General features: G+C 45.7%; 11 protein-coding genes across 11 annotated transcripts; 5 read left to right on the top strand and 6 right to left on the bottom strand.

Annotated features, from left to right (window-relative positions):
- Window positions 1–444: 444 nt before the first annotated feature.
- Window positions 445–6,749, bottom strand: C8R40DRAFT_1263738 (SEN1 N terminal-domain-containing protein; the record flags this gene model as incomplete). The annotated part of the gene is made up of 10 exons (XM_046233874.1): window positions 6,277–6,749; window positions 5,650–6,227; window positions 5,270–5,595; window positions 2,837–5,214; window positions 2,579–2,788; window positions 1,783–2,521; window positions 1,192–1,732; window positions 1,005–1,144; window positions 546–953; window positions 445–504 (listed from the first exon to the last, which is right to left on the bottom strand). Exons 1-10 carry the CDS (start codon window positions 6,612–6,614, stop codon window positions 445–447), a joined length of 5,718 nt encoding a protein of 1,905 aa, XP_046089057.1. The 5' UTR covers window positions 6,615–6,749.
- A 26-nt stretch (window positions 6,750–6,775) lies between these two features.
- Window positions 6,776–7,971, top strand: C8R40DRAFT_1093187 (translin). Its single transcript, XM_046227582.1, has 7 exons — window positions 6,776–6,872; window positions 6,937–7,027; window positions 7,078–7,290; window positions 7,349–7,428; window positions 7,486–7,581; window positions 7,638–7,710; window positions 7,760–7,971. The coding sequence occupies exons 1-7, from the start codon at window positions 6,810–6,812 to the stop codon at window positions 7,840–7,842; spliced, it is 699 nt and encodes a 232-aa protein (XP_046089056.1). The 5' UTR covers window positions 6,776–6,809; the 3' UTR covers window positions 7,843–7,971.
- A 41-nt stretch (window positions 7,972–8,012) lies between these two features.
- C8R40DRAFT_1093184 (SGF29 tudor-like domain-containing protein) lies at window positions 8,013–9,691 on the top strand. Its single transcript, XM_046227581.1, has 7 exons — window positions 8,013–8,152; window positions 8,235–8,457; window positions 8,529–8,602; window positions 8,657–8,984; window positions 9,048–9,083; window positions 9,133–9,325; window positions 9,381–9,691. Exons 1-7 carry the CDS (start codon window positions 8,107–8,109, stop codon window positions 9,489–9,491), a joined length of 1,011 nt encoding a protein of 336 aa, XP_046089055.1. The 5' UTR covers window positions 8,013–8,106; the 3' UTR covers window positions 9,492–9,691.
- A 571-nt stretch (window positions 9,692–10,262) lies between these two features.
- C8R40DRAFT_1159404 (ribosomal protein L6, alpha-beta domain-containing protein) lies at window positions 10,263–10,960 on the bottom strand (the record flags this gene model as incomplete). The annotated part of the gene is made up of 2 exons (XM_046229875.1): window positions 10,263–10,316; window positions 10,373–10,960. The coding sequence occupies 2 exons, from the start codon at window positions 10,958–10,960 to the stop codon at window positions 10,263–10,265; spliced, it is 642 nt and encodes a 213-aa protein (XP_046089054.1).
- Window positions 10,798–11,960, top strand: C8R40DRAFT_877602 (V-type ATPase). The gene is made up of 7 exons (XM_046236526.1): window positions 10,798–11,139; window positions 11,202–11,214; window positions 11,268–11,350; window positions 11,406–11,481; window positions 11,540–11,652; window positions 11,706–11,791; window positions 11,846–11,960. Exons 1-7 carry the CDS (start codon window positions 11,083–11,085, stop codon window positions 11,910–11,912), a joined length of 495 nt encoding a protein of 164 aa, XP_046089053.1. The 5' UTR covers window positions 10,798–11,082; the 3' UTR covers window positions 11,913–11,960.
- A 264-nt stretch (window positions 11,961–12,224) lies between these two features.
- On the bottom strand, window positions 12,225–12,676 carry C8R40DRAFT_1039651 (zinc knuckle-domain-containing protein; the record flags this gene model as incomplete). Its single annotated transcript, XM_046223855.1, has 3 exons — window positions 12,225–12,348; window positions 12,396–12,540; window positions 12,592–12,676. 3 exons carry the CDS (start codon window positions 12,674–12,676, stop codon window positions 12,225–12,227), a joined length of 354 nt encoding a protein of 117 aa, XP_046089052.1.
- Window positions 12,677–12,746: 70 nt separating this feature from the next.
- Window positions 12,747–14,223, top strand: C8R40DRAFT_1235545 (uncharacterized protein). Its single transcript, XM_046233388.1, has 5 exons — window positions 12,747–13,158; window positions 13,215–13,273; window positions 13,322–13,406; window positions 13,461–13,502; window positions 13,551–14,223. The coding sequence occupies exons 1-5, from the start codon at window positions 12,882–12,884 to the stop codon at window positions 14,126–14,128; spliced, it is 1,041 nt and encodes a 346-aa protein (XP_046089051.1). The 5' UTR covers window positions 12,747–12,881; the 3' UTR covers window positions 14,129–14,223.
- Window positions 14,224–14,254: 31 nt separating this feature from the next.
- On the top strand, window positions 14,255–15,879 carry C8R40DRAFT_1039115 (uncharacterized protein; the record flags this gene model as incomplete). Its single annotated transcript, XM_046223801.1, has 8 exons — window positions 14,255–14,537; window positions 14,615–14,816; window positions 14,879–14,967; window positions 15,028–15,079; window positions 15,146–15,163; window positions 15,210–15,373; window positions 15,485–15,554; window positions 15,678–15,879. The coding sequence occupies 8 exons, from the start codon at window positions 14,255–14,257 to the stop codon at window positions 15,877–15,879; spliced, it is 1,080 nt and encodes a 359-aa protein (XP_046089050.1).
- A 386-nt stretch (window positions 15,880–16,265) lies between these two features.
- C8R40DRAFT_1168011 (P-loop containing nucleoside triphosphate hydrolase protein) lies at window positions 16,266–18,562 on the bottom strand (the record flags this gene model as incomplete). The annotated part of the gene is made up of 15 exons (XM_046231123.1): window positions 16,266–16,376; window positions 16,429–16,452; window positions 16,500–16,621; window positions 16,681–16,695; window positions 16,765–17,014; window positions 17,067–17,192; window positions 17,249–17,271; window positions 17,325–17,518; window positions 17,569–17,575; window positions 17,626–17,685; window positions 17,744–17,965; window positions 18,025–18,050; window positions 18,109–18,322; window positions 18,377–18,438; window positions 18,492–18,562. The coding sequence occupies 15 exons, from the start codon at window positions 18,560–18,562 to the stop codon at window positions 16,266–16,268; spliced, it is 1,527 nt and encodes a 508-aa protein (XP_046089049.1).
- A 756-nt stretch (window positions 18,563–19,318) lies between these two features.
- C8R40DRAFT_1159399 (P-loop containing nucleoside triphosphate hydrolase protein) lies at window positions 19,319–19,756 on the bottom strand (the record flags this gene model as incomplete). The annotated part of the gene is made up of 2 exons (XM_046229874.1): window positions 19,319–19,606; window positions 19,652–19,756. The coding sequence occupies 2 exons, from the start codon at window positions 19,754–19,756 to the stop codon at window positions 19,319–19,321; spliced, it is 393 nt and encodes a 130-aa protein (XP_046089048.1).
- A 951-nt stretch (window positions 19,757–20,707) lies between these two features.
- Window positions 20,708–22,326, bottom strand: C8R40DRAFT_1038996 (uncharacterized protein; the record flags this gene model as incomplete). Its single annotated transcript, XM_046223791.1, has 2 exons — window positions 20,708–21,238; window positions 22,114–22,326. 2 exons carry the CDS (start codon window positions 22,324–22,326, stop codon window positions 20,708–20,710), a joined length of 744 nt encoding a protein of 247 aa, XP_046089047.1.
- Window positions 22,327–22,526: the final 200 nt, after the last annotated feature.

The raw sequence follows: 22,526 nt of genomic DNA, 5'->3' as shown, positions 1-22,526 counted from the left end.
ATGTGCCCTTAACTCTGTTGCTTTTTGCAGCCTGTTCAAGAATTTGAGGGTGCATGCCCATTGTGGAGAGACAGTGAGCAAAGGTATCGCGCTGTTGCTGGTACGACGCCAAGAGCCAAACTGTCAAGTCGGACATCTCGGTCAAATTTGCTTATGGGCGGTCCGTAATTAAAAAAATCTCCCTTTCACGGATCCGGACTTATGCAAAGGGCAGTAAGCTTGATGCTACCGAACTTGCGCAGAGGGCACAATGGGCCACCATCCATTCATTGTTTCAATTGCGGAACCTCCAGATATCCAGATCGTAATGGAGTGGATTTCATTTACATAATGATATATGTACACGTATGTAGATACAGAGATGTGTTGTGTAAATTCTATATACATTTGGACTATGCTGGGGGTAAGTAGAGGAAATGATGCTTTTAACCAAAAAAGATATTATCAGGCTTTAGAAGTATTTGTCCGGAGGAAGAAAATCATGGACGCTGAACGATGGATAGGCTATGTAAGTACACGACGTAATGGAACACAGCAAGACGCACTTTATTTTTGTTCTTGGGTATGAATAGAGCGGGACCTTGCTTGGGGCGTTTTCGAGGAGGATGATGAGGAAGGGGATGTGCATTAGACGCAGATGGTGCGGGCGGCACAGATCTAATGTGGGAGGAATCGGGCTTTGGATCAGCCGTTTCTTCCAACTTCCTTTTACCTTTTTGCTTATCTAGAGGGATCGGTGCAGCGTTGTCGAGAGGTAAAGGCTCAGAAGAGCTCGGTTTTGGTGGGTTAGTTAAGGCTGCAGCCTTCAACTCCTTTGGAGTCGAAAGATCAGGATGCTGAGGTACAGGCAAAGGAGGTTTTATTTGTTTAGATTTTGATTTTCGAGGAGAGGTCCCAGTCAGAGGGGTTTCAGTCGTCATGGTTGAAGGAGCCGTGAAGTACGAGACATCAACCTGCAAAACAAAACTAAATTGCAACAGCAGTGCTATGTGCGGCCCACGAACCTCGGCGAAAAGATTCCGAGCCTTTGAGTCCGCCACAATCCCCCGCCATGTCTCGTTACTGCGTTCAAGAGTCGCTGCATTCCCGAGGATAAATAGAGACGATTTTGCTCGCGTGATAGCAACGTTCATGCGGCGGATGTCTATGATAACGTCGAGTGACAGCGGTGGCAGCATTGAATGGACATACCCTTGACGTGACCAATACTGACAACACCTGGCCCCGCTCGAACACAAGAAAGTATAATGACATCCTTCTCCTGTCCCTGGAAGCCATCTACGGTCCTAAAATCTACTTGAGTAAGAACTTCGCGGCCAAATCGTTGCTCAAAGGCAATCTTCAACTCTCGAATTTGAGCGCTATACATCGATACTATTCCCACTCGGAAGCTGAAGTCCACAGAAGGAAAATCCTTCCTCAAACGATTGAAAAGTGCCACAGCAACTTGAGCTTCAGCTCTGTTCTTCGTGGAACGTCCGCTCGATTCCTCCATACCACCTTTGACATTAAAAAAACGGTAGGTTCCAAACTTGGAGTGAGTATGCCACGGCTGCGCCGTTTTGGAATCCATATTCGGGCCATCCTGTAATCGATTTTCATAGAAAATTTTACTGGGCAAGCGACTAATATCAGGGTGCATACGGTATTGAATGCTGAGTAGATGGACAGCCTCCGGACGCTGTTTTTGAAGTCGTACAAACAAGGATTGGTTGTATTGGTATTTGGATGCCTAGATTTTTTCTCAGTCTTGACTTGCTTTCAAATCGACGAACAACTTACCTGCATGGAGATGACAGTCGGGGGAAGTTGTTGTGGATCGCCGACCATAACACAACGATTACATTTGTATTTCAGTGGTATCAATGAGCTCAATTCGATTGCTTGTGCGGCTTCATCAATGATAACCATTTCGTATTCGTACTGCTCCAAATTCTCGTGACCAGTACCAGAAAGCGTACTGCAGATGACATCTGCCTCTCGCAAAACCTCGTCTCTGGCCCTACGGCGAGCAGTATCCATCTTGCGTGATTCCGAAGTATGCTTATCTCGAAGATTATCGAGACGCTGCCTCAAAGCGGTGGTTTTTATGGTCAGTTGCTTGACTTCCACCTCCAATGAATCGAAGCGAGCGCCGCTGTCGCGAAGTTTCTGAAGCTCCTGAATTTTGACTTGCCGAAGATTTTTCACGGTTTGGAATTCTTGACGAGCAGAAATCATGTCGTTCGCGGTTTCGCTAGACTCCTTTTGACCTTGCACGCCGAGTTTTTCTTCAACCAGGTAGTCAAGGGAGACGTGCTTGACGTTGGGGCTAATGGACTGAGCGGCACCTGTACGCACAACCTTCAAGGAATGATATCTGTCCTTCAAGCGGTATACTATCTCATCTATAGCTGCATTGCTAGGGGCACAGAGGAGAACTTTGCGCTTTTCGTGGTTCTTCAGAGGACCCTGAGATATTGTCTCTAGTGACGCTGATATAAGAGCACAGATAGTTGATGTTTTTCCTGTCCCAGGAGGACTATCAGAAATTTAGATTGCTATTCCAAAGAAACAGACATGTTATTTGAGTTCATACCCTTGAATCAGTACGAAACCATCGCTTTTCAGAGCGCTCACAATCGCTTTGGCCTGCGGTTCATTGACCTTGAACTTGTTCATCATTTGGTTGATCTCCTTAGTATCCACCCCCACAGGGAGAGCGAGATACGGGCGCAGAATATGATCGGCGAAGTCGTAATACTCTGCTGCAACCAATGCCGCATATTCTCGGTGTAGTGTACTGAGACTAATTATACTGATCAGCCTCGTGTAACTTGAAACCAGTGATACTCACCTGAACACCTTGGATATCAGCCATGAACTTTGAATTTGGATACCAGGATCCCTAGCATCAGGAGGAAAATAACAACGCAGACCTGCCTCAGCCGGATCTTTTCCTGGACGCCGAAAGCTGATCGCTTTTGCGAGAACAGTGCTCTTACCCTCCGGATGTCGAAGTAAAACGACATCGTTCTCAGTCAAGAACCATTCTTTACGTAAATCACTAAGAAATATTACCTCAAGGTCTGACCATTGACCGTTATATAGCCTAGATGTAATCCTGCAGTCATAACTCTCCGAAGACTCGTCTTTGGATTGAAGCAACTGCGCCCAACATTCCATAAGCAGCAATGGTTCAAAGACGGCTCGGTAGTGATTGAAATCGGAGAAGGTGTCTGGGACGCTGCGCAACTGCAGCCGGGTTCTTGGAGGTGACTCGCCCTCATGCTGGTAATCCCATGACAACAAGGTCCTATGGAGTCCAGATATGTCGGGTTTGAATCGCAAAGCTTTTTGGCGAGCTTCATCCCTTTTCAAAAGTCGGGCCTCCTGGGCATTCTGCTTGAGGTGTGGTAAATCCAACATTTTAACTTGTCGTCGCTGGACTTGTTTCCGGACTTTAGGTGATTGCTGAAGCTTTACCAAGCCAGCCATGAGACTTCTCTGGCTCTCTTCTTCTTCCTCTTCACTTTCATCTGAGCTGGAGGATGAACCGGACTCTCCCTTTTCACGACTACTGCCACCTGCCACCGGAGGTTTAGTAGAAGGGGGTGCGACATTTGGAACGCTCGTTGCGGCAGGTTTGCGAAATTTAGGCATCGAGTTAGCGGCATCAAGTCGTTCCTGGTCCGCGGCAGAGAATCGGGCCGATTTGGAGGATGCAGGCAGACTTCGGGAGACGGCTGATGTAGGATTTAGCTCGGCTTTTGCTTTTCTTATAGGCTTAGCTGGGACTTTGGGTGGTAGCATAGCTTTAGATACCTCCACTATCTCAACATCATCACCATCATCAAACGATGCAAGGATGGCTTCAAGAGGGGCGAGTTTAGCTGGATCTAGACGGCAACTTAATGAGCTGCTGTCCCGATTGCGAACATCAGTAATCTGCTTGGATAATTTCAGGAGAACTGCTTGTTGAGGGGGGTCATGTTTTTCCCGGAAGAGCTCAAGGAGCGAATGGATGAGGGTGCAGGACTGATGTAGTAGTTCTTCGTCTGTCAACCGTAACCACCTAGAAAGCTCCGCCAAAATCTCTTGTAAATTCATGAGCATACGTTTCGAAATTTCGGAGGATTTGGTTACGACGGCGTCGGCGGCTTCTGCAGCAGATTCAAAAACAGCCCTTTCTCCCAAAATATCACGCGCGAAGATGAGAGCGTCTCGCATCCACTCTGTCATTACTTCGGTTCTGTAATACTGGGACCAAGAGGGGGTCCGTTTGAATATCACCGTGATGGTTTTACACATTAGAGTCCACAGCTCTGGGATTCGTCGAGCAGGCCCATCTGAGCGGAGATACTCGGACCGATGAAGTAGTCCACGATGGCTGGAACAAAGTACGCCAATGATGTCGGTGAAGCAACGAACAAGGGACTTCGACAAGCTACATGCCTCGGGCACTCTAGGGGCGTAGTCATTAAACACTTTGAGGAGCTCAAAGCTACCCATAAAAGACTCCTCGGTAAAATTTTCAAAAAGCCACTGAAAGCATTCTCTTCGGCCATCCGAGCCAGCGTCGTTTGCCTGTGTGACAATCCCCATCGCACCACCATGCAAGTCGGGCACAGGTGAGAGCATCAGTTTAACAATATCTTTAGCCACATCTGGATGGTGTAAAACTTGAGTGGCCGCTATGGACATCTCATAAGCAGATGTGAGCTCCGGAAACCCGCATCTGATTACTTCCAAGGATCGGTTCACTGAATCGAGAAGAGCCGAGAATCCAGGAAAAGCCAACGCTGGACCGAAGGAGTTCTTTAGAACGGTATCTAGGTGAGCAGCGGACGCTAATACTGCAAGTAAGAAGGCAAGCCCATCGGTGTCAGTGGGTTGGAGATGAACGTAAATTTTTTTCCAGATCTGTTCTCTAATGACCAAAGGAGCCATGCTGTTGTGTCCATTATCGTGAACGTGAGGCTTCGATCCATTCTCTTCGGTTTTTTTGAGAGAGAGAGCAAGAACAATGGTGCAACGGGAGATGGCGTCGTGAATATTATGGATATCCTGCATCAAGGATGTGTGAATCAGGCCGCGAGTGGCTTCTCGTGCAATTTGCCATTCAGGTTTTTGATGGGAACTTGCAAAAGCTACCGTCACAAATGCTTCTGCGTGGATATCCAACACATTTGCAACAGCAGAGTTTATGCCATCGCGGTTTTGGCCTTTGAGGAGCTGTCGAATTAAAGGTAAATGGTTGTTGTGAACAAACCAGGCTCATTCAACTCACTCGAGCAGCACACGCAATGACTGTGGGGCGGGCATCGCTGAACCGTTCGTGTTGTAGTTCTTCACACATGAAATCCGTGATCTTTGCTACAACTTCGGAATATCCCGGTTGATCGCGAATTGTATGCAAGAATTCCGAAAGCCAATTGAAGAACCATGGGTTTCGCTCCGGAGAGAGATCTCTCTCGTGAAGGAGAGCATTCAGGGACGGATTGTCTTTGAATGCATCAAAAACCACTTGAGGGTACTCCGGACCCTCTCCTTGCCAAAGGTCCTTTCCTAAACGCTTCAAAACGAGATTGAAGCATTGCAGGACGGTCTTGAATTCTATGACAAAGAGCATGAGCTAAAATAAGGCTGCAAATAATGACAGCCGCTGACCGGGACCATGGTCATGAAGGTGGCCAGTAAGCACATGTCGGACATCTACCCCTTTGGAGGAAAAGAATGTCAAGTGTTTTGGATGCAATAGGCGCAAAACAGAGTAAAATGAAGACCACAAAGTCACAGTTTCTGTGACTAGGCGGGTCGAGATGCTATCAGAACGTGCTTGCGCAGTGGAAATGAAAGGTAACATTATTATTTCCAGCGCTTGATCATATAGAATGGGTAGGGCATCGTCCTGAGATATAGGAATATTGGTGCATCGCGAGGCTTGCTTCACGGCCCAGTCTCTAAGAGTGTCGTTTTCATGCATCATGAGTACAAGCATGGCAGGAGTAATAGGTTCTGCGGGCCAGTCGGACGGACTACGAGAAGGAGGATGCTGTTCTAAGAAGGTTTGTATCCGAGAATCTTGAAAAATTTGGAAGTTGCATATCATACGATACAAAGTGGGTGTAGGGATATCAGTCCAAGCGGAAGCGTCTGAGATTTGTGCCAAAGTATGCTCCAATTCCCACTTATTGAAAGAATCCCAAAACGCGCTCATTACATGTTCTGGAAATGCACCGAAGTACCTGAAACGGAAGTTGAGTACATACATTCTGTTCAACTTTTACCACGTACGAATCTCTTGAGCTGATCTTCGCCTTTTCAAGCCCCATGACACACTCAGAACAGCCCCCGAGACAGCCGTTCAACCATCCTTTCCATGTCTCTACTTTTGGACTGCTATAGGCGAATAACCTTAAAAGGAAAATGGCCGCTTGAGTTGTAGTTGGGTCTGCATGCCGGCAAAACCAATGAAGGCTAGATGATTTCTTGACAGAAGAGCGCTGCAAGTACGCGTAAATGGTATCAAGTTCAGCCTCTTGGACGCTTTCACTGTTACTGGGACTGTCGTGAAGCCGCTGCAAGAGTTTCTGAACGGCCAGATCGGAAGCCGTTGGAGACGATCCAGCCATTCGAGAACAAAGGACAAAATCGATGTACAGACTTCGAAGATATGATGAATAGACAGTTAACGCGTTATAAACAAGGGAGGATTGACAATGAGGGAAGAGCGCAAACCGCCGAATATTTTTGGCATGCACGTGATGGGAATGGATTGAGTCATTGCTTCATCCTACACTTGAACATACATACCAATCACGACAAGCATGGACTCTGAAACCCTGGCAAATCTCCATCAACTGCTTGACCACGAATCGGATCTCAGAGAGGTGTGTGGAACTTTCGGATCACGCATGATTCTCGAATATTCCTTGAGACTACTTCCCGAACTAGAAAATCAGAGATCAAGTAAACGATTTCGACAAGAAAACGCGAATTTTAGTGGGTATATTGAGCAAAATTCATTCAACGCGATCTGATTCCAGTATGAATGTTACCTTTTGTTGCTAATTCCGAAGTTTACTGTCCACGTAGTTCCTTCTTTAATTCAAACAGCTCGGCCAGTGCTATACAGCTGCAGTGAGACAATTGTTGAGCTTGCTTCTCTAATCCCTCCAAATCAATTCTGGCGCTGGAAGGATATGTGGTGTAATTCATTGCGCACCGCGGTTTTTGCAGCAGCTCTTTCTGAGTATTTGACAAATGGAACTCTAATTTCCCTCGAAAGCACCAGCAATGTACTAGGCAGTTAGTTATAGGAACGGTTTCAGTAAATGACTTCAACGACTAATCCAATGAATTCTAGTGCAGGACAGATGGAAGGATCGTGTTAATCTATCTGTAGAAGATTACCTTCATGGCTTGATCACCATGGTTAATGAACTGGTTCGTCTTTCGTCTATGTAGTCCAGTGTCACCTGCTTAATTTTACATGCCTTTAAGTCCCGTCTTGCGGTGAACGCTGTCATATTGGGCGATTTTGAGCAACCTCTCAAAATATCTGCATTTGTCAAAGACATTTTCTCAGGTTTCTCTATGGTCAGTGTGATGTATTTGTCTGAATGTGACTGTCAAGATATATATTTACCTTCTAGCTCAATCTCAAAAATGATACGTTGCGCCGTAGATTTGATAGTTTGAAGTACGATATGAAGAAGATTGAAGAAGGTTTGTGGTAAATTTCCAATTCATCGCACCCTAGCTAAAACCTTCAAAGTTGTATACGACGTATCCTTACGAAAACTTGTCTCGAGAGATTCGTCATTCCAGGCTGTCAAACCAACATCCAACGAATCTTGAGCAAAGGAATATCTGCATACCTTCTTTAGTAGCCGTATCTGTGTAATATGATAATTAAAGGAACGAGCCTGACTGCAGAGAAGCAAATAAACGCCCAGCGCTTTCTCCAAACTTAAACGTAGCTTACACACACATCGCGGGAATTTGTCTCGATCAAAAGTTCGGAAGGTTTGACGTAACTTCAACCTTGAAGCAATCCCGCCTCCTCCTTCCTTTCCTCATTGATGCATCTGGGCCATAGGCCGACTCGCATCAGACATCTTCATGAGTAGGAGGCAAGGTATGCCCCTTCGTCCAGCGTCTTCTGAAGGTAGGTAAAGCCCTCATTATTTCTCAAAGCCGATCACAGGAGAATGTGCTGTAACTTCCACGGGTCTAACCACTTTTCGCAGAAATAGAATGTTGGAATCATGCGGCTGCATCGCTTTCAACTTTGTCTGCAATTTACTCTAGCCCGGCCACAATAGAAACCATTGGCAGGGTAAACCGCCTTATATCTGCTTGGCCCGCAGATGATACTTTGCCAGCTGAGGGTCTAGACAGTGTGAAGGCAATTTACAAAAAGTTGGTATCAGGTCTAGAAGAAATACGACTAACTTCCGAAAAAGAAAACAAGTCCGTTCAAGTCATTTCTGGTGATGAAAGATTCTTTTGGTGGCTCAACTTTTCTTTCCTTCTGGGTACAGGGCGATAGATAATGCTATGGAACAACTTGGCATCCTGATAGCTCTCAGGAAAGCACCAGAAATCATTTCACAAGGTATTCCCGAGCTTCCCGTGGCAAAACCATAGTGTAGGTGACACGTTTTCTCAGAGAAACGAAATAAACGCCCTAGAGCGGCGTCGCCTTCCGCCGGTGGCACACCTGTTCCTCAAGTACTGCCTGCACCTGGCGGCATTAATCGCGTCTCTATCACGCTGCCGGCGCGCAATAGCTCGACTGGTCCGCCTGCTGGGACTGCTCTACCCCGAGAACCAAAAGCTCGGAGGGAAGCTTGGGCAAAACAACTGCCTTTACAAGAAGGTCGACAGGTGGCATTCCATCCGCCGCCAAATAAGGGTAACAGTTCTGTCACCGAATCTGACGACAACAACTGGATTCTGGCAGTTGTCGACAAGTGTATCAACGGTGACAAAAACAGGTTTGTCTGAATGCAGTAAGCTACATGTTGAACCATTGCTCATTTTTTCCGGTTGCATGTCAGATACGAAGTTCACGATCCAGAGTCTGTACCCATTTCGTAAGTTCGCAGACCTCACTACTATTTTTTCCTATGCTGAATTTTTCAGACGCTTTAACACGACGCTGCGATCTATAATACCACTTCCGGACCCGAATGCACCCGCAGGAAGCCCCTCGAGCTTAAGTGCATATAGAGAATTTCCAATTGGCTCTACGGTTCTGGCACTTTATCCTGACACCAGCTGCTTCTATCGAGCTGAAGTGGTGGCGACCCCAACGGACACGGCTCCCTCCGTCCGCGTAAGTAGTCACTAGTTCGTACGATCCGTGCTTCTCAGATGTTTTTTGTCAATAGTCGGATACTCCTTACGCTTCCACATACAGAGTGAAGTTCGAAGATGATGACAATCAGGAACTAGTGGTCCAAGCTCAGTGGGTTGTGGAATGGCCAGGTGGTCAGCGTTGACCAGCATACTATACCCCTGGAATTTGCTGTCGTTGTATAGTTCGAGCATTGATTCTCCTTTCTTGACTTCTCGTAAACTCCATTGACTTGTATTTTCTCATCTCGCAACTGTACCACACACACAGATATATAGTTATCATACTAACAATACACATGTATAATTAGAGTGGTCGCACGAACCGGGGGATTGGACCTTGCCCATCCTCATTTTGACTAAGCACTTCGATTCAGGATACGGAACAGGGATTCAGTATAAGGCGTAACATATAGCATTTTTGTCATGCCGAGGGTATGCCAATCTGTCTAGGGGAGACTAGCAATTTTGACGTCGAATCGGGAAGACTTATGTTGGCAAATACTGAATGGGAATTTAAGTTCATTCATTCCAACGCCTGTCAGAACAATGTAGTCCGAAGTTTCGTTGCATACCTGTATTCTTAATCAAGATGGCCCTCCTATTTGTACGAATCTACCACAATGGACTGAACCAGCTGGTCTAGCCAACAGTGTAGCTTCATACAGTTCGATCTGGTTGAAGAGATATCTGACTCCCGAGCGGTACTTTACTAGGGATGAGGATGAGGGTGCTGAATGTAACTGTGATACTTTTTCCGTTAACTGCGGTGGAAGGTCGCAATGCACAACTTCTTTGCCTTGTGCAAAAGATATCAGTCAATGAGGGTGAACCGTTGTCTCACGTCGTAATTAGACTGGGCTCACAGTGCCCAAAGTATCTTTGAGCGAACTGCATTATACGGAGTAACGCGACAACTACTTCTTCTTGACGCTCTTTATTCTAATCTTCTCGTCTCCAACAAATATTCCCTGTAGGATCGAGTAAGAAATCGTAAGAATCTTACTGGGTCCATTAGATAGCTCACCTTGCCCTTATACGGCTCCGGCTTTCGATGACCCCTGACCTTGGCTGCAAACAAACCCAGAAGATGCTTGTCTGTGCATGAGACCACGATTTTTGTTGGTGTCGGAACCTCACATGAAATGTGTGGAGGTATAGGCACATAAACCGTATGCGAGTATCCTAACTTCATACTAAGCCTCCTCCCATTCCCACCATCCATAGTACCTCTAGGATCATCCTCCAACTGGGCCCTGTACCCGACTCCGACCAGATAAAGCGGGACCTTGAACCCCTCCGTCATTCCGATGATAGCATTGTATATATGTGTCCGTGTTGTGCCCCACATCTGGCGCTGCACTTTAATTTCTGCATCCTCGACGGAAACTTCCATTATATCCTTCTCCGGAAAATTTATGCGAACGAAAGAATGAAGCGGGACTGAAGTGGTACCCAACGGTCCGTTGACGGTGAGTGCGGTAGGAGACGGAGTAAAAGATACAGTTGTAGGGAGCATTATTGGTTTACCGCCAATATGAGAGACATGTTTGTAGGTCGTTGCTGAAGAGCTGAAGTTTCGAAGAGCAAAGCCCAGTCGCGCTCGAGGAATCATCGGGTGAAGCAGACTTTTCAATTTGCCGGCCGGCAATTTAACCTCAACTGGTCCCTCGACGTATCGAAAGCCTTTGGCTTCTTTCCAGCTTCTTTCTCTCCTTGAACTTTTGCACAATAATCATGTCCGTTTGTCCACCCTATGCACCCTTCTTTGGCTTTGCAGGTGTAGCTTCTGCAGTAAGTGTATTACTGGCCAACTTTTATCATCAGAGTAACAACTGACTTCCTGATCATTCTAGATGGTACTTAGTAGTATGTTCATATCTGCGCTTAGCTGGCCAGCTTTTCTCACAGCAAGTCTCCAGCGATTGGTGCCGCGTTTGGCACTGCCAAAGCTGGAATTGGTATTGCAGGCCTTGGGACGTTCAAGCCGGAGTTAATCATGAAGGTGCGTCGCTTTAACACCATGGTACTCATACTCTAATCTGACTGATGACATGTAGTCACTTATACCTGTTGTCATGTCTGGTATCATTGCCGTGTATGGCCTTGTCGTGTCAGTGCTAATATCCGGGGCACGTACGTCTAACAAACTGCTCTGCGACTCGAGCAGTGTTTAACCTGTCTTTTGTGGCAGTAACACCGGAAGGCTATCCCTTGTTTGCTGGCTTTATCCACCTTGGAGCAGGACTTGCTTGTGGGTTCACTGGGCTCACTGCTGGATATGCCATTGGGATAGTGGGCGACGCGGTAGGTTTCCTTACATTTCGGAGTGTGTGTCTTCTTAACTTGTGTCTTCACAGTGTGTGCGAGCATACGTGCAAGAATCAAAAGTGTTTGTATCAATGGTACTCATTCTGATTTTCGCAGAAGTTCTAGGGTTGTATGGGTATGTTACTTGTACCGGATTTACATTGCGACGGTGCTGACGGTCTGTGCGTAGTCTAATCGTGGCATTGATAATGAATTCAAAGGTAGCCGGCGGTGTAGGGGACATATGCTACAGCTAGTTTACTCCTGAGTCGTTTGATACAGCATTTCAACATCTTGGACATTTTCATACTATTCCCTCTCCATATTCAAAAGCAACTGCATGGAATCATGGTCATCTGGAATCAGAAGAGGATGATCGGCTACTGGAATCACTCCTACTTCTGCTCCTGTTCCTTCCCCTTCTGCGGCTGCGTTTGTGAGCGCGATGATCAGAACTTTCAGAGTCCGAACTGCTCGACGAGTCCGAGTCGGAATCAGAATCGCCCGATGAGGAAGAGTCAGAATCGCTTGATGAGGAATCAGAATCGGTGCTGCCAGAATAATGAGTATTAAGGAAGCAAATCACAAAACGGGACGCACTGTCGATTCCTTTTCTTTCCATTTCCCTTTGACTCACTTACACCGCTTCGTTCTTTTTCTTTGGCTTCCAATAAGCGATTCGCTGTCCCAGCACTGATAAATGTTGAGCAAAAGTGAAGCATGTTTCCCATGTCACGTACGACTTCTTGAACTCCTCGGGGACTTCGACCGATGGCTTTCCACTAGCCTTGAGCTTAGCCAATACACGCGGGTTCTCCAATTGTTGCGTTCTCGATGGCCGGGAAACATATGGACGTGCACCTTTACATTCGTAGGTATAATGGCCTATTAGAAGGATATGAGTTTAGAGAGGTGAAAATGCAATTTTTACAAAACCTGTTCCAAGACATTTCTGGCACACGGTACTAGAACTTGCTCTAGGAGCATTTGTAGGACGTCGATGTGGAGCAAATTTGGACATGATGGGTGACAACAATGAACTCAGTAAAATGATTCAATGAACTGTTGCTGGATTATTGAGCTGTGTTTGTTCCGGAGCGGGACCGGAAGCCGCGTTCCAACAGGTTCCAACTCAGCCTAGTAAGCTCGTTCCGCGACTTGTACTATTTGTTTCTCTATCAAGTGTATCGATATCCTTGCATCTCCGCTGTACACTAACCCTCATCATGTCCATATCGTCCGGACCCTCGTCTTTAACATTGGAACCACCGTCGGGAGCGAATCCGCTTTGGAAACTCGCTGAAAAGAACGGGTTTTCGGAAGAGGAAGCTGGGGAAGAGGAGGAAGAAGAGGAGATTGACCAGCTGGCATCGGAAGAAGATCAGGAAGAAGAGGATATCACTCAGGAAGCTGCCTCCGGAAGTGCCCCAAGGCATTACCGCCGTGCTCCAGGAACAACTTTGCTGCCTGGAGTGAAAATTGAAAATATTCTACAAGCAGATGGTAAGTCCATGAAGACGTACTTTATCGGTAAATATCATCTTTAACTGGTGGTCCAGGGGTTATGGGGAATCTCTCGGTATCTAAGGAAGGCTTACACGTCTTGTCGATTGCTACGGTGAGTTCCACCTTAGTTAATTTATTGCAGTCTAAACACCTGGTTTAGGAAGAATTCATCAAAAGGCTTACACAAGGTGGCCATAGACAGGCCAACTCTGCTAGAAGGAGCGCGATTAACTATCGCGACATGGGTAAACACAATGGTGTTTTTTTAGCTGGACTAAACTCATGACCGTCTTCAACAGCTGACACTACGCGACAATACCAAGAATTCATGTTCCTTCAAGGTATACGTTAATGCTCGTTGTTTCTTCCTGCAAACTGAGGCGCTGTAGATATCATACCATACCCTGTCCCACTTTCCGAAGCTCTTGAACTCCGAGAAGCGGCTCTGAAAGATTCGTCGTTCAATGACGCGGCTCCAATGCCGTTTCCGAGATCCGCTTCAGCACCTAACCCGACAAAGGCCTCTTCTTTCAAACCAAAACCCAAACATTCTGCTGTCAACGGAAAAGAAAAGATCAATGGTAGTACGAGCGGTCGGAAAGAACTTAATACAAGCGTAAGCATGGTTAATGGCAATAATCGGGGTGGACAAGTCTTGAGCTGGGAAGGGCCCTCATCCGGGTCCAACGTCCTCGACGCTCGCCCCTGGACACATTGGACAGAACCAATCACGCATGAAACAGTCCATCAGAACCCGCTACAAGCAGAACATGAAATAGGCAATCCACACGGTGTAAATTCAACCTCTACGAATAGTAGTAGCATCTCTCCACAACCTTCCGCGTCTGCTGTGCCTCTTGTAGAAACACCGTTCCAGAGTGCGTTCACTGGACCTGCGAGTGGTTTTTTGCAGGGACCTGCACATGTTCCCGGACGCACGATATACGCTCAGGAGTCGCCAGATTAACTTCGTTATGGACGTATTATTGCATTTACTTTAATAGTATCTTGATGGCTAGTTCCTGCTAGTTCAGTTTCTGATTTCCCAATTTGAAACCCGAGATAAGATAACGTCCGTTCGTCTTCACCCATCATGACCTCGAAGACGTCCTTACGCAATGCCCAACTTTCATTACCAATAATCAACATCACACCTTACTTCCTGCAACCATCTCCTGAGGTTGAAATCCAAAGAGCCACCGTATCAGCAGCTGTCCACGCTGCATGTCGAGATTTTGGTTTTTTTTATCTCGATATCTCTGCGATCTCTGATCCCAGAGAACCTGAAGAATTGACTGAACTGGCACGACGATTCTTTCATTCTTCGCAAGAGGACAAAGACAAACTTGCGTTGAGCAATCAGGATTACGCACGAGGTACGTCTCTCAAGGGATTTGAGCTTTGACTCAGTAGCGATGAGGGTGAGCGGTATTGATACGATATCGTGGCGCAGGTTATGCCAGGCTCAAAGAGAATGTTACCAATGGCAAGGCCGATAACCACGAGGGTATCGACTTTTATCGACCAGTAGACAATCCCGATAAGACCAAACCACTTTGGGGAGAGAATCAATGGCCGACGGTGCCTCTATTCAGGGAACGATACGAAACCTGGGTCGAAAAGATGAAGATGCTGGGCTTGATTGTCATGGAGGCGTGAGTCCCTCTCAGATTCCTAGATTATTCGTACGATTTGAACAATCCGTTTCGTATCTCAGGATGGCGGTCGGGTTGGGAATGACTCCAGACGAATGGCAGGAGCTCCGCACTGAGGTCGATGATAGCTTTTGGGTTATGAGAGCTATAGGTCTTGAGTGCTTGGGCTTACCCTACATCTGGATTGTTACTAATTAATTCCCATCGACAGGATATCCACCACTTCCGAATGATTATGATGGCTTTTCATGTGGCGCTCACAAGTTCGTTGGTTCCTTCTTTCTACTCCTTTACAATCTGACTGATAATCATAATTACCGTCAATACAGAGACTATGGATGCTTAACGTACGCTTACTAGTGCTCTAATATCTCACTCTTGAACGGAGTACAGATTCCTGTATGCGGATCCTACCCTCGGAGCCTTACAGGTCTTTCTCCGGCGCTCTGAAGTCGGCCCCGATCTCTCTGGCTTGCCTATAGAACAGGGCGACGAAGAAGGGGTTTGGATAAACGCGGATCCCAAACTAGGCTGTGTGGTCTGTAATATTGGAGAAAGTGAGCCTCTTGGATACGTTCAAAGTTTTAATTGTCTTCCACTAATGTATATACAGTGTGTAAGCTTTCAAGGAAGATCTTTTGCGATTCATTTGGAAACATTGTCCTTAGGGGAGATTTGGTCTAATGGGTTATACAATTCCACTCTCCATCGTGTCGTTCACAGAGGTATCAACTATCGGTGAGAATATTCCTTTTGATTCTTTCCCAGTATCTCAAGGAAAACTTCGTACAGGGTTTCGTGAGTTGCAAAATTTTATAATTACGTACTAGTTATAGTACTGACATTCATTGTTTACTACAGAATTCCATTCTTCTTCGAACCGAATTTCGACGCGCTGATCAAACCTTTGGAAGCTGCCCTTCGGATACAACAACAGGAAACGACAACGCTTCCAGGGAATGCGCGAAAGGTCAAAGAATACAAGCCAACGGTGTACGGGGAATTTCTCTTGACGAAAGTCAGCAACAACTTCGCAAACGGAAAAGGAAAATACGACGATTAACATTGGGCTAATATTTGGAAAGTGATGTTGAAATGGAGAAGTCGGTATCTCACAAATATGCGGAGGATTCGACGCTGGACTAAGTGACAAAACTGAAATGTCGAGCTGGGCGTTCTAAGGTCCAGAACGTTCAACTGTTGGACTAAGCCATGTACTAAACTTTCCTTCCTTTACTTCCCTTTTCCTCTGTAATTCAGACCGCTACTTAAGCTACTAGGTCATTGGTTCAAACTATGTAGATGAGCCAGACCAAAAAAATGATTTCCGCCATGAGAAGATTGAAGCCTGGAGATGCAATCTCTGATAGCTGGATAAGATAATTGGTTCACCCTCTCCATTATTACGACCAGCGTTGGACCAGGTTTACACACAATGTATCAATCAATCTAATCCTGAACCATTGCTAACAATGTTAATCTGTCATTGGCGTTGTCTACCATAGTGCGGAAGTGACCGGTACTTTTTTGAAGTAACGCCTTCGGCGAGTCAAATTCGACCTAAGAAACAGTGAACAAGTGGCCAATAAGACACAAGACAGTGAATACATACAATGCGACCTGCATCTAGTACCATCTGCGAAGGCATAAATAAACTGCAGTAAAAGTTCATTCGAGACTTACAATTCGACTTGCATCCATGACGGTCTGTAGACGGTGGGCTATCGTGATTATTGTGGCATCTCCACCTCGTGCCTTATACTCGTTTCGAAGAGACTCTTGAATAATTGCATCTGTTTTGTAATCTAAGCACAACCTTTAGTGTCAGGTCCTACTAGGATCCAGGAGGTGTTGGACCACAAACCGATCGCGGATGTAGCTGAGGAAAACAGACGAAAACGAAAGCAAGCGTCAGGCACAGTGTGAATCGAAAAGATATACAAATCACCTTCATCCAGTATTAACAATTTGCTTTGTCTTACAATTGCCCTGGCCAACGCAATGATCTGACGTTGGCCTACTGAAAGGTTTGCTCCTCCGCTGGAGATAGGCGTATCCAAATTGACTTTGTCTTCATTTTCTAAATCTTCTTGAAGGGAGACCAGGCCAGCCGATTTCAATGCATCATTCAGTACATAGTCTGCATGTTCCTCAAAGGGATCTAGATTTTGCCTCAGATTTCCAGAAATAAGTTCAGGCTGTCAAAAATGTGAGGTTAGTGGTCATGAATCACGAATTGCAGAAACAGACTGTTTGTGGAATGATAGTAATCTGGGAACGTAATGAATCCAGATTGAGTGTAGACGTCAAAATTCCGTCGTAAAAGACATCTCCTCTGGTGAGTATGCATCTCAATAGTGCTAGAGTTAGTGTGCTCTATCATCAAAATGAATAACATCCCTGATCTACAATGAGGTGCAATATTGACAGACCTTTCCAGACCCAGTGCGACCAACTTGTTGCAATGGAATCAACAATGTTGTGAATGGTAACTAAATAATCTCTTACCAACACCGATACGCTCCCCCGACTTAATATGAAATGATAGCCCATGTAAGACTTCAGGGTCATCTGGTGCATACTTTGCGCTAAGATTCTCCACGCGCAACTCGCCACTGGATGGCCAATGAGCTGGGGGTATACGACCATCGTTTAGACGCGCCTCTTGGTCAATTTGAAGATAGCTTTCGAGGCGTTCAAGACTATGCACAGGTGGATGAGCTGAAAAACATTATTGAGATCGTATACCCACCAGTTGCCTTCAAAAAATACATGAGGTGAGCACAGGAAGGAAGGGATAAAAGCTCACTTTCGGCTTCCAAGCCATTCACTGCTATCACCCACCATACTATTCCACCGCTGAACGTGACTTAAAACGCCATGCAAAATATTAAAAAATTAAGGACAAGTGGAGAAATAATCTTTACCTGCGAGATTCAACAAGAAGCCAGTAGCGGAAGCATTGGAGTTCGTGAAGTAAACAAGGTACCATGCCAAACCCGCGCTGAAGATTCCAGCGAGTGTTTCGGTTCGAATGGCCATCCAACGTTGGAGGTTATGGAAAACCCTCGCCGAACGAGAATAATGATCAATGCGCGTCATTAAAAGATCGGCAAATTGATCTTGAGCAGAATAAGCTCGGACTGAGACTAAAATTCAAAATCAATGACTGATGTTGCCACTACAGTCCATTTATCTATGAACATACCGATTCCGGTTGACACGATACCCATCCTGGCAAAATGTAAGGTCAACCCGATTCTTTGAAAATTACCAAGGAAATTCGGCTTACAGTCCTATAACCGGAGCTTTGGCAATCGACATTTCTCGTTTTACGGAAGATTGAGCCTTCAGGTAGAGACTGCCGACCCACGTTCCCAGAGCAACGAGGACGATGCTAGGAAGCAAAAACGTGGGGGTGAAGATGACCACTGCGCCTATTTTGAATAGCAAGCTGACGGAGATATCACAAACACGGCTTGCTATTATAGGTAGGGCAAAGTCAACTGTAATACAACAATCAACGCATATACTGAATAGATTGAAGGATGTGGACTCACCAGAACCAATGTCTTGCGTAGACCGAGTGATAATTCGAGACACAGGTGTCTCATCAAGCCACCTAGATAATTATATGTAAGTGTTTTGTACGTGTGATTATGATACTTTGCCTACCTGAAAGTCGCCGCTAACACAGACTCCACAAGCTGATGATGTATGAGTTCAGATGCTCCCACTGAAGCCATGATGAATTCGACGTGGGCCAAGGAGATGAGGATCAGCCATATCAAGAAAATTAATCCTGGATAAAATGTTAGTCTGAGAAGTCGAGGTTCACATTGGTTTTTCACCATATTCAGCAAGATAGCTGTGAATACATTCATTAGTGAGGTGCCGCTACTAAGATAACAGGAACTTGCTATAAAGATGAGAATTCAGCAGGCGGGTAATCATTATACTGGGACGCCCAGTATCCCAGATACCAAATTTGCACGACTCCGACTAGATGAGAAGCAGCAAGGCACGAAAAGAAAGTGATAAAGAAGATGAAGGGATGTTTTCCTCCTAAGCCAGTGATGTATAGGTTGACTAATTGGGTGAGCATCGACGCTGACTAATAAATTATTCATGCTTACTAGCCGCCCAACTAGCGCCAGTACCTTTGTGTACTTCTTCCGATACGATGAGCTTACCGTTCGATGAATGAACCTCCTTCTCCTCCTTCGCGTCCGAGTCTACCCGGTCCTCAAGTCGTTCCAATAATTCTTGGCTAGAGTCGAGATATGCCTTGACGTCGTTACTATGAGTTGCGATTCCATCTTTCATCGTGATGTAACATTGAACCAACGGTGACAATAGGGCAACATTATGGGACTGTATTGAAAAATCAATTCTTTGAAACGTTGGATATAAGGCTACCGCGTACCACCATGATCACAGTCCTATCTTGAAGCAGATCACCGGAAAGGCATTCGTCGACTATCCACTTGGATGTATGGACACTATGAATGAACGTTTATTAACCGCACGGGTTGTCCGATGTCGGAGAAGTGATAGACATACTCCAGAGCGGCCATTGTGTCATCAAGAAGGAGAATGCTGGATTTAGAGTACACAGCTCTGGCAAGAGTTAACCGGGCTTTCTGACCTCCACTTAATGTAAGGCCCTTCTCCCCAATCTCAGTCTGGTCTCCGGCAGCGAATAGAGTCAAGTCCCGTTCCAGAGCACATTGCTTGATAACTTTTTCATAGCGATCTTCATCGTACGGCAAGCCAAAGAGGATATTGTCCTATGGTCGATCAGCATACACTGAAGAGTATTGAATAACACCCACTCTGATGGTTTCGTTGAGCACCCAGGATTCTTGTGCCGCATATGCTATTCCACCACTGCGAGGAAGATTGAACCAGGCGTCATCACTCATGGGAGCGAAATGCATTTCACCTGCACTAACGTAAGGACGAATACTGTCGGATTTACCGAGACAGCCTCACCAAGTAATGCCAGCAAAAGAGACGTTTTTCCGGAACCAGTCGGCCCAACTACAAGATTCAATGCGTTCGGTTTGAAATGGAGGTCTCCTGTAACGGTGAGAACGAAATTCCGAGAAAGGGTAGCCGTTCCGTCTGTGGATTTTGACCAGGTAAACGATGCGTTATGGAAGCCGATTTTATCTGAATATTCTTCGTTGGAGACTTGGACCGTAGTACCACTACTCTCAAATGAATCCAGTAACTCTGTCTGAATGTTGACTCGAGAGTCAGCGTCAGCATTGGGTCCTCAGCCGAACTCACACTTTGCAGGAACTTATGAATCCTGTCCATAGATACTTTCGCAGTGACGCATTCAGTACCACGTATGAAGGCAAGCTGAATTTGATTCCTGAAAGAATCGAAGACCACAAGCGACGGGAACGCTATTGAAGCGCTCAATTCTCTTCTCGCAATGAGAGTCTGAAAATAGAAATAAGTCCCCTGGTGATACTATTGATGTAAAAGTACGCACACTACGTACAAAAATTCGTCAGTTGAATGATTGAAAGCTCAGAATGAATATATTATGGGCATAATACTGTAAAATAAATCAGATCGGCTGGTAAATACGCAAGTTGAGCCATTACCTCAAAACTCTTCAAGCAAGTTGATAAGGTTCTTGGTAAATACGCAAGTTGAGCCATTACCTCAAAACTCTTCAAGCAAGTTGATAAGGTTCTTGAATAGTATGTTTTGGATATGGAAGTTGTATTGTCGCTAAATTTAAGCAAGTGACATTTATGCATAAGCTGAGTACATTCAGCCATCATTTCGGCTTTTTTGAGCGCTAGCCAACGCACTGGCAAGCGCTGCCTCTGCGTACGTATACGTTTTACGAATGTGGGGCTCATGATCAATTACAATTGCGCCTCTACATAGACTTTCAATTTTAGTACAGCTTCACAATATACTTCAATTCCCCAGTTCCCATCCTCTTGTTCAATATCAAAGCCCATACCTGTTAGAATACTGTGTACATCAGTGATGTCCTCATTCTCATTGACCCTAATATCATCGCTATCTTCTTCCGACACCTGATGATCACCCGGGGCTCCTTGCTCCAGCTCGTCTTCAAGACCATATGAGGGATGGGAGGCTGTTTCTACATTATCTCCTGGATCCCCTGTCCAATAACCCCGTGTTTTTGCATGCTCTCGGCTCAACTCGTAGAGGGCAATCGGAGTTTTATGGCCTGCCGTGCGTATTTGATGGTGGTTCCAAGCGTCCGCTGTTCGTCGCAGGGATTGCTGAATGCGTGGGTGAAATACAACATATAAACAAAGACGTTGTATGTTGTCTGACATGTCTAACAACTCGTTGTCTTCAAGATACCTGAATATCTTTCGGTAAGCTTCCAGCGTGTCCTTTCGGATATCACGCCAGAGTCGCTCAATCCGCACATTGTGTGTAGATCTGGATGAACTACCGCTCAGCTTGATATGAATCACATTAGGAATCTTCGTACCGTCCACGTATATAGGCTTTATGAGCTGCACCCCAATGATTGACCATCATCATCTCAATGCCATTGTTTTCTGTGCCAAAATCACCTCTAACTCGGCTTGGCCATCCAAATGTCGCAATAGCATTCTGAAAAAGACCCAACACAGTATCCGCACTCTTATTTGAGCAACATTCAAGGTAGATGATGAGTCTCGAGTGACCGTCAACACAGCCATGAATCCAGAAGCCCCACGGCCGTAGCTTTTCATTTCCGTCTTGATGCCAGAGTGCATTTGCCCCTCGAACTTTATAGATTCTGCGCTTGATAAGATTTCCCCACCTTGAAAATTATTAAGTATATACATATTCAGACCAGGATATGGCATGCTCACCGCAATAAAACTCCAAGTGCGTCAACTCGACGAAAACTGTCTTGAACACGTCTAATAGGAACATGAATGTTCCACCGACTCTTGAGATGACCTAAGGCAATGGCAGAGCCTATGAATGGATGCTCATCAGCAATAGAGGCAATTTTCTCATCGAGATCAGTATCTGATATAGATGTATGAGGAACTTCCTTGGCATTATAGAGGCCAGCCTTTTCAAGATGGTTGTAGATGGTTTGCCTTGTGCACCCCATTGCATGAGCAATTGACTCCCAGGATAGCCCGAGATTGTGAAGGAGAATTGCACGATCAAGATCAAGTACATAGGCTGGACGTCCCCGTTGACCTGTGTGATGTATTGGAATTTTGGTGGATGGAGCAGGAGGAGGAGAGTCAACAAAAGTCTCCAGTGGACGGATGAGACTTTCTACGTAATCTCCAAGATGTTCGAGTTCATCCGGGTTTGAGTTGGTGTCGTCAATGTCCCGTAATATACTACGAACAGCATAAAGCTTATGAACCAGTGACTCTACCGCCCGCATTTCCGCATTTGGTAGTGCATTGATAACAAATTTCGCTTCAGATGTGAGGACATGGGCTTCAGCAAAGAAGTAGTGGATATGATCCCGAGAAGGACTAGCCATGGACGGGGTAAAGAAGAAGCAATGCCTATTTTAGGCGCTCAAATTCTATACAGCGGCTACCTTGTCGGTGGCTGCAATGTTCAACTACCTGACATACAAGACAAATAAATCTATTATCTGCCCCCAAGAAGTATGTACATCAAGATGATTAAGGAAGTTCAACTGCTGTTACATGAACAAAGAAAATACCAATATCTACA

This window comes from Lentinula edodes (genome assembly GCF_021015755.1).
Source record: "Lentinula edodes strain Le(Bin) 0899 ss11 chromosome Unknown C8R40scaffold_8, whole genome shotgun sequence".
NCBI lineage: Eukaryota > Fungi > Basidiomycota > Agaricomycetes > Agaricales > Omphalotaceae > Lentinula > Lentinula edodes.
The sequence above is the reverse complement of the archived record's forward strand: the minus strand, read 5'-3'. Positions and strand labels throughout refer to the sequence as shown.